Genomic DNA, 15,691 nt, shown 5'->3' with positions numbered 1-15,691 from the left:
GTAGTAAAAAACTAACCAAATAATTTCCGTCCTAGTCGTTTTAAACGCATTTTAAAAAAGATAACATCTCGGTCTTTCTTTGATGAGGTAACAGTTACTGGAGTAAATTTCAAAAGAGTGTAAAAGCTACTCGTTTAGTAGACTGAAGAATGAATAAGGTATACCGGTAAGGTTAGTGTTTTAAGGCAGATACTTAGTGTGATGTTTACCAATTATGTAATGGAACATACTGAATTTTAGCTGCCCACAAGGATTGCAAAGAGTTATCAGACCTCGACGAAGTTGTCAAAAATGTCAAGTCTTCATCTTCATTTTTTGAACTGGAGCAGACGGCTGTGGAACTGGCTGAAAACATTTCTAAAATCCTGAAAGACCGAGAGGAAAACATTTCAAGCCTGGACAAAAATGAACGCAGCATTGTAAAGGACATTCAAATGGCCAAACTGAACATCTGCAATCATCTAGATCGATTAGAAGAGGTGATACTACATGAGACAGCAGCACACAAAATTTCAGAAAGAGCAAAATGTAATTTAGTACTTGGAAAGGTAAAGCAGTCAGAAACAGTTGTCACGGAAATCAAAGACAACTTGAAGATATTAAAAGAATGTGCATCAAATCTTACGACATTTTTGGGACTCAGGCATTTTCAACATGAAATCTCTCACCAGGAGCAGTTTGTCAACAAACTATTGAAATCTGATGATTTGAGACAAACATCGTTGACGTGGAAACTTAACCCCGCATTAACAAATTTTGAGACGTCCATTAAAGAACTTGGAGATATAACAGTGGCGATGAATCCATGCCAAGTGTATACTTCATGCAAAAAAAAAAAATAAACAGGCCCAAATTATGCTTCAGGTACCAGGCATTCCAACTCCAATAAATTGCGACAGAGCAACACTGAAACTGAAACGTGTGGTGAGTACAGAAGGCAATGACGTCACAGGATGTACAATGTTACTTGACGGACGACTTGTCTTCACAAGTTATGAAGACGGCGTTATCACTGTCATGAATGGTGACGGTTCAAATAAACATCAGGTTTTGTCGAAAATTCCAACATTCGATGTCGTGTCAGTAGATGACAGAACGACTGTAGCGTTGACGTCAGGACATACAGGAGGAAAGATCCAGTTGTTAGATTTAAATACAATGAAATTTATTAAACAGTTCAACAACTATGGCCCAAGCGATGGCGTTGCGTACAAAAATAACAAACTATGGTATTGCTCCAGAGAATATGGGTTGTTGATGTTAGACCTCTGTTCAGAGCTCTTTAGTAAAGTCAATTTAGCGCCTAACCGTAAGCAGAACCTGATATCAGGATGCTCATATCTTGCAATATCCGGTCAGAAAATGTATTTTACAAATAAAAACAAGCACACTGTTACATGCTGTGACCTCGAGGGAAAGGTGCATTGGCAAATTCAGGATCAGACAGTTTTATCTTTTCCGCTAGGTGTCACTGTGGATGGAACCGGTAGTTTGTACGTAGCAGGTTGGAAGTCAAATAATGTGGTCAGGATCTCACCAGACGGAACTTCCATCACTCAAGTGTTGTCTCATAGCAATGGTGTGGATAGTCCACAAGCCCTGTATTATAATGTTTCAACGGGACAATTGATAGTCGCTAACCAAAGCAGATCTGCTTCTATTTTCAATGTGACGACTTCCGGTAACGGTTAATCTGCTGCTGACTATTTTGACCTTAGAGAAAAATTGCATGTACAAATTGTGAACAATATATTGACTATAGACAAAATTTGTTAATTTATAAATTGTGACTTTAGTGGTATGCCTGAGTAATGCCTTGAACACTGAAGCTTGACAGAATTTGTTATACCATCGATACCGAAAAAATGCTGTCGTATTTATATTCATGTTGTTGCCATCGTCGTGGACCGTCGTTGTTAATTATTTGTTTCTGTGTGGTAACTATCGTAGTGAACTAAATGTCATGAAGTTTTGATATACTATAATTGTTACATATTTACTATCAAAAATTGGGGCACTGGTCCACACCATTCTGCTAAAAGGGGCCAAAAGGAGTAACATAGATTTTATTTAAAATTTGATGTTGAATGTTTGTTTTTCCAATTTTTGACGATTTTCTATACCACTCGACCTGGTGATTAAAAAGTCTCATGCAGTTGATTTATTGAGTTGACATCATTAGAACGCGTATAAATATGGACCGGAAGTTTTGTGATGAATTATTGGACATACATTGTATTTAAAATGTGAAAATGTTAAAGGTTGTCCTGTTCCGCATCAACCATTTATTTTCACGTGTCAAAAGTTAAAGGATTACGATTGGGTTACTCGACGGGTAAAAATCATCAAAAAATATTTATACTCGGAAGTCATGTGACTTACATTCTGAGTCTTATAACCATCAAACGTGTCGATCAAAAGGACATCCGGTTGAAAGTACTTCCATCGCTAAAGAGATCTAGTGGATGGATTTTAAAATGTATCAAATCGATTATTTCGTATAAAAGCACTGCCCATGTTTACAGTTTGCGATTGAAATAACATTTTACATTTATATATTGTTCTTTGTACTGCTGTGACCGCTGATTTACCGATCATAACAATAGTATGCACGTGCTTTTTAATCTCTACTGGTAAAGTCAGGCCGCAATGAAAGAGGGAGGTTAAATGCTGTAAAACTTAGATTTAACCCACCATTTCGTTTGAAATGCCTGTACCAAGTCAAGACCATCCTCCCAAGTCAGGGTTTTGAGTCCACCCTCGCTCTAAAACCCTGACTTGGGAGGATGAGTCAAGACCATTGTGGTACAATTGCAAGCTGATCCAATGGTGTAATATCTATTTTGCCTGATTTATTTTGATTTTGAATTGATTATGAATCAGATTAGTGTTCAGTTATTTTGTTGTTACCCTTAGTTACATAAATGATTGTCAAGGAAAAAATAAAATACATAAATAGAAGTATCAATGCCTTTGATTCCACGTGATTGGCTACGTTTAAACCTAAAACACATTCTGTAGATTGTCAAGATTACACTTTAAGAAACAAAATAAAAACGAAATGAAACGAAACAAAAACAAAATGGAAACGAAATTTAAATGAAATTTTGAACCATCAGTATTGTGTGGATGTGTGGTTTTAGTGGTGGTGAAAGTGCTGTACACGGCTCCTTTTCATTTAAAAAAATGAAATGCCTGGATCAACTTTTTGAAGTATTAACTAAATCCCAAAATGTACCAAATTTGAGTTATATATGTACTAACGAAGACAATGTCGAAACAGAACTTGAAATTAAAAGAAAAACACATACAGTGAAAGTACTGCTAAATCTAAAATTAAGTTGTTTGAAAGTAAATGCAAATGTATGGAACATGTGAGTAGACCAATGAAATACATACTAACGTAAAAAAAAACGTAATCTGCATCTTGACGTCGTCCTTGAAGAGTAAACTGGAAATACACACTAAAAAGAAATTAAAATGGACCAGGTGCACTGACCAATGGTAAATACCGCCGAGTTGCGCATATGTACATGTACGATACCAAATGAAGAGGGTGACCCCACCATAACATTTATTTCGTGACGCCGTACGTGATGTCATGTAGTATGACCCAATAGCTTGTTTGTAAGAAATTTAACGGTACAAGAAATATTCGTGTAGCTCCGACGACAATCCCTACCCTTCTAAGCAACTCAAGGCTGTTTGCAGTATTAGTCCTCGAGGAAATTAGTTTTTGTCCATAAACATGCGTTATGGAATGAATATTAGGTGCACTGTATAAATTTTAATTTCCTATCTGATAAAAAATGTACATGGATTAGAAATATAATTTTAAAAATGTAAGTCAACTTCGTAAGAATGCACTACATTACAATTTATAGAACGTATCTGTCATTTAGCTATATGTGATCTTCCGTCTATCGATCAGGCAATTGTCCCCCTCAACGATTTATTTAAAAATAAATATGTGCACAATAGTACCATATGTTAACCCTTTCGAGAGAATAAATATATTCGATTGATTTTTGATTTACGGGGAAGACTAACCGAAAGAAACTGCATATTATATTACTTGTTAAGGAGATATCCGGAAATAATTATTTCATTTCTCCGTATTGGTTTTACCTTTACTATGTACTCGCATTATCCGAAAGTGAAAGTAAGTTTACTCAATTTAGTAAAGAACATGATCAAAATGCTGATGTGCCGTATGACGTATGTTATTTAATTTCGGTTATTCAAACCTTATGCTTATACACTCTTATTTATTTCTTTTAACTTTAAATTGTGTTTAAATATTTACTGGTTGTTTACTATATATATATATATATATATACATATATGACTGATCATAATACAACATCTAGATACCAAAAACAATACGAACACAATAAATCACAATAAAGTCCAAAACATGTTGTTCAGAGAGGCCAACTGAATTTTTTGTTCGAGTTACTGACTTTCCTATAAAATGAATTGGATATGAAAAAAATACTTTTGTAATTATTTGATATAAAATTTGTCTAATCAAGTTACAGGGTTTTAATTCTGATTTTTATTTGATGATCCACTAATAGACATTGATAAGTATAAAGTTATTCCTGTGGAAGACCGTTAAAACATTCCGAAAAAAGTGGGGCATGGCAAAACCATTCTCTTCCCGGAGATACAGGAAGATACATAAATTTTGGTTTACTCCTTAGTATACAACATAAGAGGTTGAAATCCCTTTCCACCACATTCAAACCAAGTCTGGAAATTCTATTAAATGACCTAGGCCATTTTCCCCAGGATTCTGACCATAAATGGGACCAATTTCGAAAAGTCCGGAATTTTTATTTGAGTCTTTAGAAAAAACTCTTATTGGTCCTAGAAATGCAAATTTGTGAAAATATGGATAGGTGAAAAGTACAAAAATTTGCAACAAAAATCGTTGAAAATGCATTTTCGACATTTATTGTCTAAATAGAACACTATTAATCGGGAATTCCCAAAGAAGTACATCCGCAACCCATAGAAGCACCTCCGCAACCATCACAGTTTAGGATTTTTTGCGTAGTGTGATTTATAAGAACATTTTCTATAAGCACAAACTAGTTGGAAATGTGCTTTTCGCTGAAAAAAAAAAAAAAAAAAACAACAACACCAAAACAGTTTAACGTTATGTATTTTATTACGACCACATTACTTATGTCCGTAGCCTACCTGGTTTGACAATTGTACTCTGCAATAATGCGGAGGTTTTTGGTTCGAGTCTGACCCGGGAATATTTTTTTATGTTTTTATTTTTTGGTATAAATGTTATCATTAAAACGCCACTTCTCACTTTCGATAATCGATTAGTCATATTTTATCCCAGGAAAGTTCGTATACCAGTATTTAAAAGTTCGTGTTGTTACGCCAGTTTTCCAGGTGCTTCCAAATCAACCAAATATATCATTGATTCGTGACGTATTTAAATGCCTAATTAGATTTAACCCACTATTTCGTTTGAAATGCCAGTACCAAGTCAAGACCATCCTCCCAAGTCAGGGTTTTGAGTCCACCCTCGCTCTAAAACTCTGACATCATTTACTTGTTAGTACTTATACGTTTCAATGAACTAAATACCGGGAAAGTTGGCCCAAGCCTTTTTATATAATTATGTTCACGCTATTTACATGTTAAAAAAATCGTTTTTTTCTGATCGCAGATAATCTACCAAAAAGAAAAATGTGTTTATTGTTTATGTATTTGAATGATGAACGAACTCCAGGAAAATATCGTCTAATCATCGCCGATAACCGGGACGAAGTTTGGAGTAGACCTACAAAACCACTGTCATGGTCGGAAGATGGAGTAATTTTGAGTGGTACGGTTTTTGGCAGATACATGTAATGTAGTGATTTAAAATGATAGATTTGTCCATATATCCAATTGGAACAATTTATAAAACGAAATACATGAAATCATATCAGACACTGAGGAATTTGGGAGGACAATGAGTGTATGTTTCTGGACTGTCTGAGAGGTGGAATTAACCGGTCTGTTTTAGTGATGTCAACTAGGAAGTAATTGATTTTATATAACATTATTAATCTTTTGTCTGATCTTCTATGAGCTAGGCTTCTCCAATTTTGATGTATCATTCTGGACACACTATAGATGTATTGTGAAGTCTCTTGGTCACAATCCTAGCTGCACGCCTTTGTACTATTTTTATTTTGTTTATGACATTTACAGTGTATGGGCTCCCATACAGAGCAGGCAAGTTCTAGTGATAACCTGACTAGCGATTCATATGCTTGCACCTTTACCTTGGTGAACGGATGTTTAAATTTTAAGAAAGATTAATGTATTGGTGGCTTTATTGCATAGGTTGTTCACATGAGGGTTCTTGTTACATTTGTCAGCGTGGAATGCCATGTGCCTTTTTTGCTCTCATTCTCCTAGTTAATCTAAATCAGTTGGCAGTGTCTTACAGTCGCCGATAGGCGGTGGTTTCATCGGCGAATAAACGTTATGTGGACTTCAGGCCTACTGGCATATCATCAATATAAAATAAAACAGACTGGGTCGCAGTACAGAATCTTGAGGTATGTGGGTACCACTGACTGTGACGTCAACAAAGGCGGATATTACAGCTTCGAGGACAACTGCTTGAGTACGATAAGATAGGGAGCTATGTATCCATTTATTAGTTTTGCATTGTAAACCAGTTTTTTTTACTTGAGAGGTAGTAGATTGTGACTGACTTCATCAAATTCCTAAATGAAATCCATGATTAATTATACTTAATTATATGTCTGTTTGAAAAGAATTTTCAAAAATTGTAGTTACATCGTCAATAAAATTTAAAATAAAAGTTATGTTTCACAAGATCTTTGTCGCCATAAGCCGTGTAAAAATAGATATAAAATATTGTTTTTCGTCTTCATAATTGTTCATGATGGCACTAACTAAATAATGATTTTGCAGCAAACGCATGTCAAAGATATTGGTCTATAATTATCAGGATTTCTTGTAAATTGGAGAGACGTGTTGTATTCCAGTCAGAGGGTACTTAACCAGAATTTAGAGATTTTTCATTAATAAGACAAAGAATTGCTTGTACATGTATACCAATGGCTAGTTCTTTGAGAACAGGAGGTTTGATCTGGTCAGGTCCTTGCACATTCTTTGGATTGGTTAAGATTCAGTAAGAGCTAGAGCTTAGCTATTCCTTGGACTGTAATTTTATATCATCCATGACAGGATAAGTGTTTTTTTGTCTGTCAGGAGATAACTAAGAAAAAAGAATCATATTTCGTTGAGAAAACCTTATTCTACACGGCCTGGCAAGAAGTGTTCGTCCTTAAAATAGTAGATAAACAAAGCCTCACTTGTGGTCAATTGGAAAAATGTCCATAGCAGAAGTAGAAGCATTTGTAGATATTTGTCGCAGAACACAAGTGTTTTCTTTTCGTGTGAAATTTGCCAAAGAATTGTTTTTCTTGCAAACTTTTTATGTTTTGGGTCTACGAGTTCCCTGCGTCACACTTTTCCTTTCAGGGCAAGATTTGTTTCCTGGACGGGAAGGCGGTACATGGTTAGGAGTTTCCAAAGCCGGTAAAATAGGCGTCCTTCTCAATATTCTTGGCATCCTTGACACAACTAGGCAGGGAAGAGGTAGGACTGTAAAGTTAACCTTTCAAATCCCAGAAATCATATGACACTACGATACCAAAACAGACAAATATTATCATGAAGAGAATTGACTTGGTGGATATGTCATAGAGTAATCAAGGGAACCAAGATTCTTGTGGAAATCAAAAGAATGTAATCCAGGGACAAACACCAGACATGGAAAACTGACAATTACAACAAAGAACATAAAGTAATTAAAATAATACATACGAAGTAACAAAAGTAAATGAGCAACTCGGACTCCACTAAAAACTTGGAGCATGGACCAGGTGCACCGGTTGGGTAAACGTCCTCGGACTCTGCTAAAAACTGAAGATACAAACCCAACGGGATGAAAAATATCAGGTCAAGGCCACTCATGGATCTCGAATGAACGACGAGGAAACCCTCACACCATAGGACAGGCTGCATTGATTGCATAGCTACGCGCTCACGACCCATTTCTGGCTCAGCGCATTGGTCTTGTACTAACAGTGTGTGCTCGATTGATTGAACGTTTTGTCCTTGAATTAACAAAACATCCATGGTAGTACTCCAAACCACGATCAATCAATCTATAGTCTTACTTTTAGGTCACCTCGTCAGAGAATACATATCTAATGATATATCTGGTCAACAGTTTGCAGAAGAAAATGTGAAAAATCCAGAAAATTTCAATGCTTTCCATCTCATTCTGCTGGATCTCAGGTACATGTAGAGGAGAAGAGAATTTGAATTTTAAGGATTTTTTTCGTTGTAAAATATTTTATGGGGATCATAAATAAACATGATTTAAATATTACTTAATTAAAAACGGTGTTTCACTATACAAAATTATTTTTTACCTCACCTGGCATAAAAGGCCATGCAAGCTTTTGTCATCTCTTTGTGTCTGTCGTCGTTAACTTTTCTTTTAAAAATCTCGTCTGAAACCACTGAATATAATTTGAAAAAAACTTATTTACAGTCATTCTTGGCATGGTTTCTCCTAAAATTGCAGGCGCGGATCAAAGGACTGGCCCACCGGGCGTACGCCCCCCCCCTTAAATCGGTAAGAAAAAAAATTCACAAGTTTCACCCCATAATATTTTTTGCCTTGCTTTGCACGGCATTTAATTCAATTAACGCACCCCCAAACTCAAACCCTGGATCAGCCCCTGAATTGTATCCGCTATCATGGTGCTTTTCCCAAACAACATTGCCGCTGTTGTTAAAAATAGAACATAGGAGTATCATCATATATTGTTGTTTATATCTCAAAACCAATAACAGATAAAGGAAATCTGAAACATCTTAGGTATTTTGGTTCACTGAAAATTTCAAATGATCGATTTACAAATTTTGGAGTTACTGACATTTTTGCTAATTTTACCTTTTTTGACAGTTTTTTGCCTATTATTTAGAAAACAACAGCGAATTGTTGATTATTGTAAATTGATAAAATATTCAGTATTTCAATATCTTTTTTTGGTGCAAATGTCAGAAAAAATCTGTTGACTCTTTTAGCACTTGGTAGTGTTATTTTTGACGTTTTTATCAGTTTTTGCCTATTATTTTGAAAACGAAATCAGATTGATGATTATTGTAAATTGATAAAATGTTCAGTATTTCGATAACTATTTTTGGGCAAATTTCAGAAAAATCTGTTGACATTTCTCGGAATTTTGACCCCCAGAAAATGTTATTTTGGTCATTTTTCCTGTTTTTTTGTATGTTATGAACAAAACAACAGCAGATTGATGATTTAGTAAATTAAAAAAAAAATGTATATGTAAAGTATTATGTAAAGATTTATGATTGTTATAAATTTGGGGAAAAAATGATCATTTCGTTTTTAATGATTTTAAATTTTAGCATTTTATTCAGTTAACATAAGTAGAGCGATGATTAATGTTTAAGGTGTTTGGCCCTTTTGTAGGTTTTTTGCCTGTCAGTTTTTAAGGTATTAAACCAGGTGAGCTATTCAGGGTCTTGAAAGCTTCTTGTTCGTTGTTGCATTTTCTGTTGGAAGTTGTTTTGATTATTGTTTTGTATTAAATAAACCGTTCTTAAAATAATGTCTGCAATATCATTTCGTTACACTGTCAAGCAAGAGAAATGAAAAGGGACATATTGCATTTTGCATTTTCTGGGTTGGTTTATTGAAATAAAAAAACACATTGCTCTATATCCTTTGTAAATGCTTAATTAGTCAAAATGTATTTGTGCTGGATGTATGCATGAATCACTTTTTTTCATGGTTTTAAAGAACGGAACTTTTTAAAATTGCAATCTATTTAATTTAGCTCGTCGAAATCAGAATCTTTATGCTGTGATTTTTCTGGGAAACAAGTCAGTCTTAGAAGTAATTTAGCTGGTAAGTTGTCTTGCATAATAAGTTGCATTATACAAATATACTAGAAATATTTGACTTTAAGGAGGTAGACCTAGGGTAAGGGATATAACTTGAAATCAGTGATATTATTGTATCATATTCAATTTCACCGAAGCCTATCAAGCTTTCATTTGAAACATAATGAAATCAATCCAAGTAACGATGTACTTGGATGCTTACATGATTGATGTCCAATGCTGAATACAAGAGTAATCAAGGAACCAAGATTCTAGCGGAAATCAAAAGAATGTAATTCAGAGACAAAGACCAGATATGGAAAACAGACAAACACAACAATGAACATAAAGTAACTAAAATAATACATACAAAGAATAAAAGTAAAAGAGCAACTCGAACGCCACTAAAACTGGGGGCATGTTTTCTTTGAACACCCGCCGAGTGGGTGTTACAAATTACAAACGTTCTAATGATTTATAAGACTGCTTCCAAAATGGGCATTGTTATACCCCGGGTCAGGGCAAGATTTAATGATGGGATAAGGTTGTCATGTGGGCCATCATGGCTAAATACTTTTTTTGCGCAAATTAGTGGCATAATCCCAGTCCCTATCGAAAATAAAGTTGAAGTTCTATGTCTATACATTAATGATTTGGTGTACATATCTTATAGGCGTCTTTACCTGCGACAATGCAGCACCAGGTACAACTTGGCAAAAGTCCGAACGGAACAAAGACCGATTTGAGAACATTGTACGGCGATATAATAATACTGAACATAAAACAGAACTCGTGGAGGAACTGATCAATCTTCTTAAAGACAAAACAAGGTACATGTATTCATATACCTGTATCAAAGAGTAATCAAGGGAACCAAGGTTATAGCGGTAATCAAAAGAATGTAATCCAGGGACAAAGACCAGACATGGAAAACAGACAGTCACAATAAAGAACATAAAGTAACTAAAATCATACATACAACGCAACAAAAGCAAATGAGCAACTTGGACTCAACTAAAAACTGGGAGCATGGACCAGGAGCACCGGTAGGGTAAGCGTCCTCTGCTTTTCTAGAAACACCCGCCGAGTTTGGGGTAGACAAAAGAGGAAAAGAAAACTATGACACGTGGGATAAATCAGTTTTCATGGCGCAGATGGATATACCGTAGCGATCCACGAGTTCATGATGATGACCATAAATCTTCTGTAGTGATGACTTCAATCTTTTTTGGCTTCCTTTTAAACAATGTTTTCTGACATCCATATGTTGAGATATTGCAGGCGTGACGTTTTGATTACTAATTATACAGCACGGCTTAAGTTAGCTGGTTATATTCACGACAAAAGTGTTTTATATAACAAAATCATCAACGTGATTTATATTAATAGATTAAAAAATATACATTTGTATCTTATAGGTAAAAAATTCGTAAATTTTCTCACTTTCAAGAGGGGCATCCAAAAACAAAAACAAATCCACACAGTCAGTGATTATACTTGCTTCAAACAAATTAAATGAATATCAAAGATTGTTTTACTTAAATCGTTATGACGAGAAACTCACTTAGTGGAAAATTATTTAAAATTCTACATTTTAACAAACACCGGCGTTAGAATAAACCGTGAATTCAGCGTTGGAACAATAAAATCTGCGTTAGGGGTTAGATACGATTTGTGTGGGTTTCAGTTCCCTCTCAGTTATTCCAGCTGTTTCTATTATATTTAATTATATGTACCTTCATAGCGAAGGACCATACATTTTGTGTGTTTCAACAATTGTCAGTTCGATATCAATTTTCTGTTTTACGGAAATTTGAATTTTTCGGAGCACGTAAATGCTATATTTAGTTTTGAAGATTTGTTTTAAGTGTAAGACATTGCATTTTTATTACTATACAATCATCAACACAACATAACGAACCCTATCCTATCTAAAGCTTAACGGAGGCGTGTAGCTGCCGTTAGGCAAAAAAGCTTTTGCCTGCACTTAATTTTCCAATTTTTTTTTTTGGAGATAAAATACATTCAGGAGAGGCATAAATGATGCTCTAAAACGCTATCTCCGCGGAGCTTCGGGGGACTTCGCCCCCCTGGACCCCCTACCAGGGCTCCGCCCCAGACCCCCTGCCATAATTTTGCCTACACTTCAATTTGGCCTCAGCTACGCGCCTGTAATGCGTTGATCACATTCATATTGAAATATCAACCCTGCCTACTCTTCCTGAATAATTTTGAACCATAGCCACTGTAACTTTTCGTGTCATACCTGTCTAAACATTGTCTGATGGTTTTACAGATATCCAGATGATAAGCAGTTACGGCAACAGGCAGCTTTGGCAAATATGGAGGAGGAAGATTTAATTTCTGAACAAAGTTCTCCGTTTGTTTGCTCGCCAAAACTTGATTTTGGGACTAGGTAAAATATGCTAGTTAAATGATCGACAGCAATAAATAAATACATTGTAAATAGATGTATTCCCCAAAATACAATTGGAAAAATAAATATGATGAAATGTTACAAACCAACCAGCGTATAACCTAAGTACACACTTGTTAATACTTTCTGATATCAGCTAAAGTCTTAAGCAAGTGTAAACACACATTAAAGTAAGCTCTTGAAGGCCTTATGATAAAATCAGCATAACAGAACAATAACAATTCTTCAAAATCAAACTAAAAAAATATAAGGACACACAGACGGATAGACGCATGAAATATACATGGGTAAACTAGTTAAACGAGGTCGTAACCACCTCCTTTAATTTAAGGAAAAAAGATTGGACGGAAACAACAAACATAAACATCATCAAATTCACTCAATAATACATTCATTCTCCCCATGGAATACCTCAACATATACCATGTTGACCAAAATGAGATATCAACTTAAAAATACTATGGTCAGATCTAACTTGTACATGTAAACACAATTCATAATTTCAGAACACATTCCATAGTGCTAGTTGATTATGATGGTAATTGTGAATTCATAGAGAAAACAATGAAGACACCAAGAGACCCTGACAACATTGAGTGGGAAACAAACTCCTTCCAGTTTAAATTCAATTCTGGAGAGGGATAGACGCTTTGGTGTTTCTTTAGAAGTAGACATTTGTGATTAATAATTTAATTCCAATTTTTCATTATTATTATCAGTATAGAAATGATTTCAATACAAAAACCTTAGGTAGAGACATTCCAACTACTAGTATTTTAGAAATCGAAATTTTGTTTGATTTTAATGTTTTCCTTACAAGATTTTGAGACCACAGCGTCGGTTGATTTTCGATTGCTGCAACTTACTGGACGTGGCTTGTGTGTGTGTGTTTAAATTACTGCACACCTTAAATCATGTAAATAGACACACGTAGCATTCCGATGTGTATCAGCTGTTTTCATTCATTTCAGTAGCGTGAATGAAAACCAAATTTATATTTTGATAAAAATATTAAACGTTATATTTTATTACATTGCATAAAATTACTTACACATGTACACGGTAGTACTCGCCACGTGCGTCGTCATGCATGGAAACAAACATTAAATTGTCAATGAATGAAAGTTTGTACCTGTCCATGTGTGAACACTGTGACCTTATAATGCAATAACTATTGCCATACATAACATCGCTTTACTTAATTTGCCTCTTCTTCATTATAAATAATACAAGGCACTAAGTTAAACTAGCGACCATTTCGACTGACAGAATGTAAAGTATAGAGCCAAATATAGACAAATATGACTGGTCTAAGGTTACCGTAAATAGGTCACGATAAAGTAAAAAAGGACCGTAATTGCCCTATATGAATCGAAAAAAAACATGAAAACTCCTGTTTACCATTGTTTTACCACAGGCTCACCATTTATGCCAATATTTAAAAATAAAATATACTTGATTGATGTCATCACTACAGAAGTTTAATGGTCGTCTTCATGAACTCGTGGATCGTTACGGTGCATCAATCTGCAACATGAAAACTGACAGTGCATCCTTAAGTACTGTCCAAATATTTCTCTCCGTGTTTGATCCTTTAATTGTACCCTATCATTTGATCAAATTTGAAGTGGTTGTAAGGTGAACAAAGAAAGTGTAATATTAGTCTTTAGTCATGACGTCATATTTGATCAAAATATTGTGAAGTCATAACTTACGACCAATTTTGCACAAATACTGTAACCTGATTTATTCAACGGGTCATAGTTTTCCTTTCCTCGTTTGTCTACCCAGGACTTGACTTTTTATGAGCAACTCGGCGGGTGTTTCTAGAAAAGCAGAGGATGCTTATCCTACCGGTGCACCTGGTCCATGCTCCCTGTTTTTAGTGGAGTCCGAGTTGCTCATTTGCTTTTGTTACTTTGTATGTATGGTTTTAGTTACTTTATGTTCTTTGTTGTGTATGTTTGTTTTCCATGTCTGGTCTTTGTCCCTGGATTACATTCTTTTGATTACCGCTATAACCTTGGTTCCCTTGATTACTCTTGATTCCCTTGATTACTCTTTTACACCACTGGGTCGATACTTCTGCTGGTGGATTTTGTCCCCGAAGGTATTATCAACCCAGTAATATAATCGTTAAATTAATGGTTTTAACAAGAGGAATGAAAGAATAACTGGCTCGGACGTCATCCAGTATAAAAAGGTCCGAACTTGACAGCAGATCGGACACTCTGTTTTCTTGTAAGTATGTGGTGTCCCCAGATGGGAATCTTAGAATCTTAGCACGCTCACATCTGGTATGGAAACTACCCCGACCAATTCAAATAAAAGTAGCCAATCACATGTTCAGTCTGCAGACCATCTATTCCAGTACAAAAATTTTTTGTAAAGTTAAAATTATCAAACCATTTTCCATCACTTTAAACGAAATACTTGACTACAACGATGACGAAACACATTGTACCATATCAAAATGTGGTATTAAAAATTGCAAAACATGCAACATTCTTATAACCAACCCTTACTTCTCCAGTTACTTTACAAACAAAACCTTCCATACAAGAAGTCACGATGACTTAAGTTGCAAATCAACAAACTTAATACATGGATTAGAATGCAACTTATGTGGTTTAATATATGTCGGAGAAACGCAAGAACGATTTTATAAAAGAATGTGCGGTCATCGTTCGGGAATTAACACCATCAAATTCTCGACAGTTTATCAACACATTAATCAACAAGATCATTCAATCCTCTCCATGAAAGTTCGTATTTTAGAAAAAAAATTACCATCCTACATCGTCCCGTTCTAAGTAAAAACTATCGTAGGGAAAGAGAGGAGTACTGGATACGCAGACTAGGTATTGCAATACCTTACGGATGCAATGACAACATCAAAAGTATAGGAAACCTTTCAAGCCAATATAACAATAGCATAAATGTGATGAATTTATTTGACAAAAATCCAACACGGGAAAGGAGTCATGGCCATCGCCACTTTACGTCACCTAAGTTGCATGATGTCTCCATAGATGGTCTCCTTCCTTTCATACAAAAATCTCTTGGACTTCATCACATTAGCACCAAACTTTATTCTATACCTCTCACTCTACTACACTCCCTTTACAAAACAAGTCTTGACACTCCTGTTTCTGACCCCACTTCATCATTATACATACTTGTTGCCATCATTTTGGATATTGGTTTCCAGAGACTCTTTAAACCAGTTTGTGTGAAAAGTCAAGATGAAGGAAAACGATCATTTTTTCCACTACC

At 35.2% G+C, this 15,691-nt stretch overlaps 1 protein-coding gene and 1 pseudogene across 4 annotated transcripts; both read left to right on the top strand.

Annotated features, from left to right (window-relative positions):
- The first annotated feature begins 236 nt into the window (after positions 1-236).
- LOC148606663 (uncharacterized) lies at positions 237-1,768 on the top strand (annotated as a pseudogene).
- A 2,240-nt stretch (positions 1,769-4,008) lies between these two features.
- Positions 4,009-13,443, top strand: LOC148606662 (transport and Golgi organization protein 2 homolog). Of its 4 annotated transcripts, none has more exons than XM_088544164.1 (8): positions 4,009-4,162; positions 5,696-5,854; positions 7,534-7,650; positions 8,241-8,355; positions 9,933-10,003; positions 10,652-10,808; positions 12,275-12,394; positions 12,922-13,443. In XM_088544164.1, the coding sequence occupies exons 2-8, from the start codon at positions 5,716-5,718 to the stop codon at positions 13,058-13,060; spliced, it is 858 nt and encodes a 285-aa protein (XP_088400290.1). In that variant the 5' UTR covers positions 4,009-4,162; positions 5,696-5,715; the 3' UTR covers positions 13,061-13,443. The 4 variants fall into 4 exon arrangements, with proteins under 4 accessions (XP_088400290.1, XP_088400291.1, XP_088400288.1 ...); XM_088544165.1 differs by having other exon boundaries at positions 4,125-4,218; XM_088544162.1 differs by lacking the exons at positions 4,009-4,162; positions 5,696-5,854 and adding exons at positions 5,916-6,646; positions 6,961-7,041.
- Positions 13,444-15,691: the final 2,248 nt, after the last annotated feature.

Source organism: Perna viridis, chromosome 9 (assembly GCF_037379345.1).
Source record: "Perna viridis isolate PV_CMFRI_1.1 ecotype Kerala chromosome 9, ASM3737934v1, whole genome shotgun sequence".
Lineage (NCBI taxonomy): Eukaryota > Metazoa > Mollusca > Bivalvia > Mytilida > Mytilidae > Perna > Perna viridis.
Note: the sequence above shows the minus strand (reverse complement) of the source record. Positions and strands in the feature narration are given on the sequence as shown.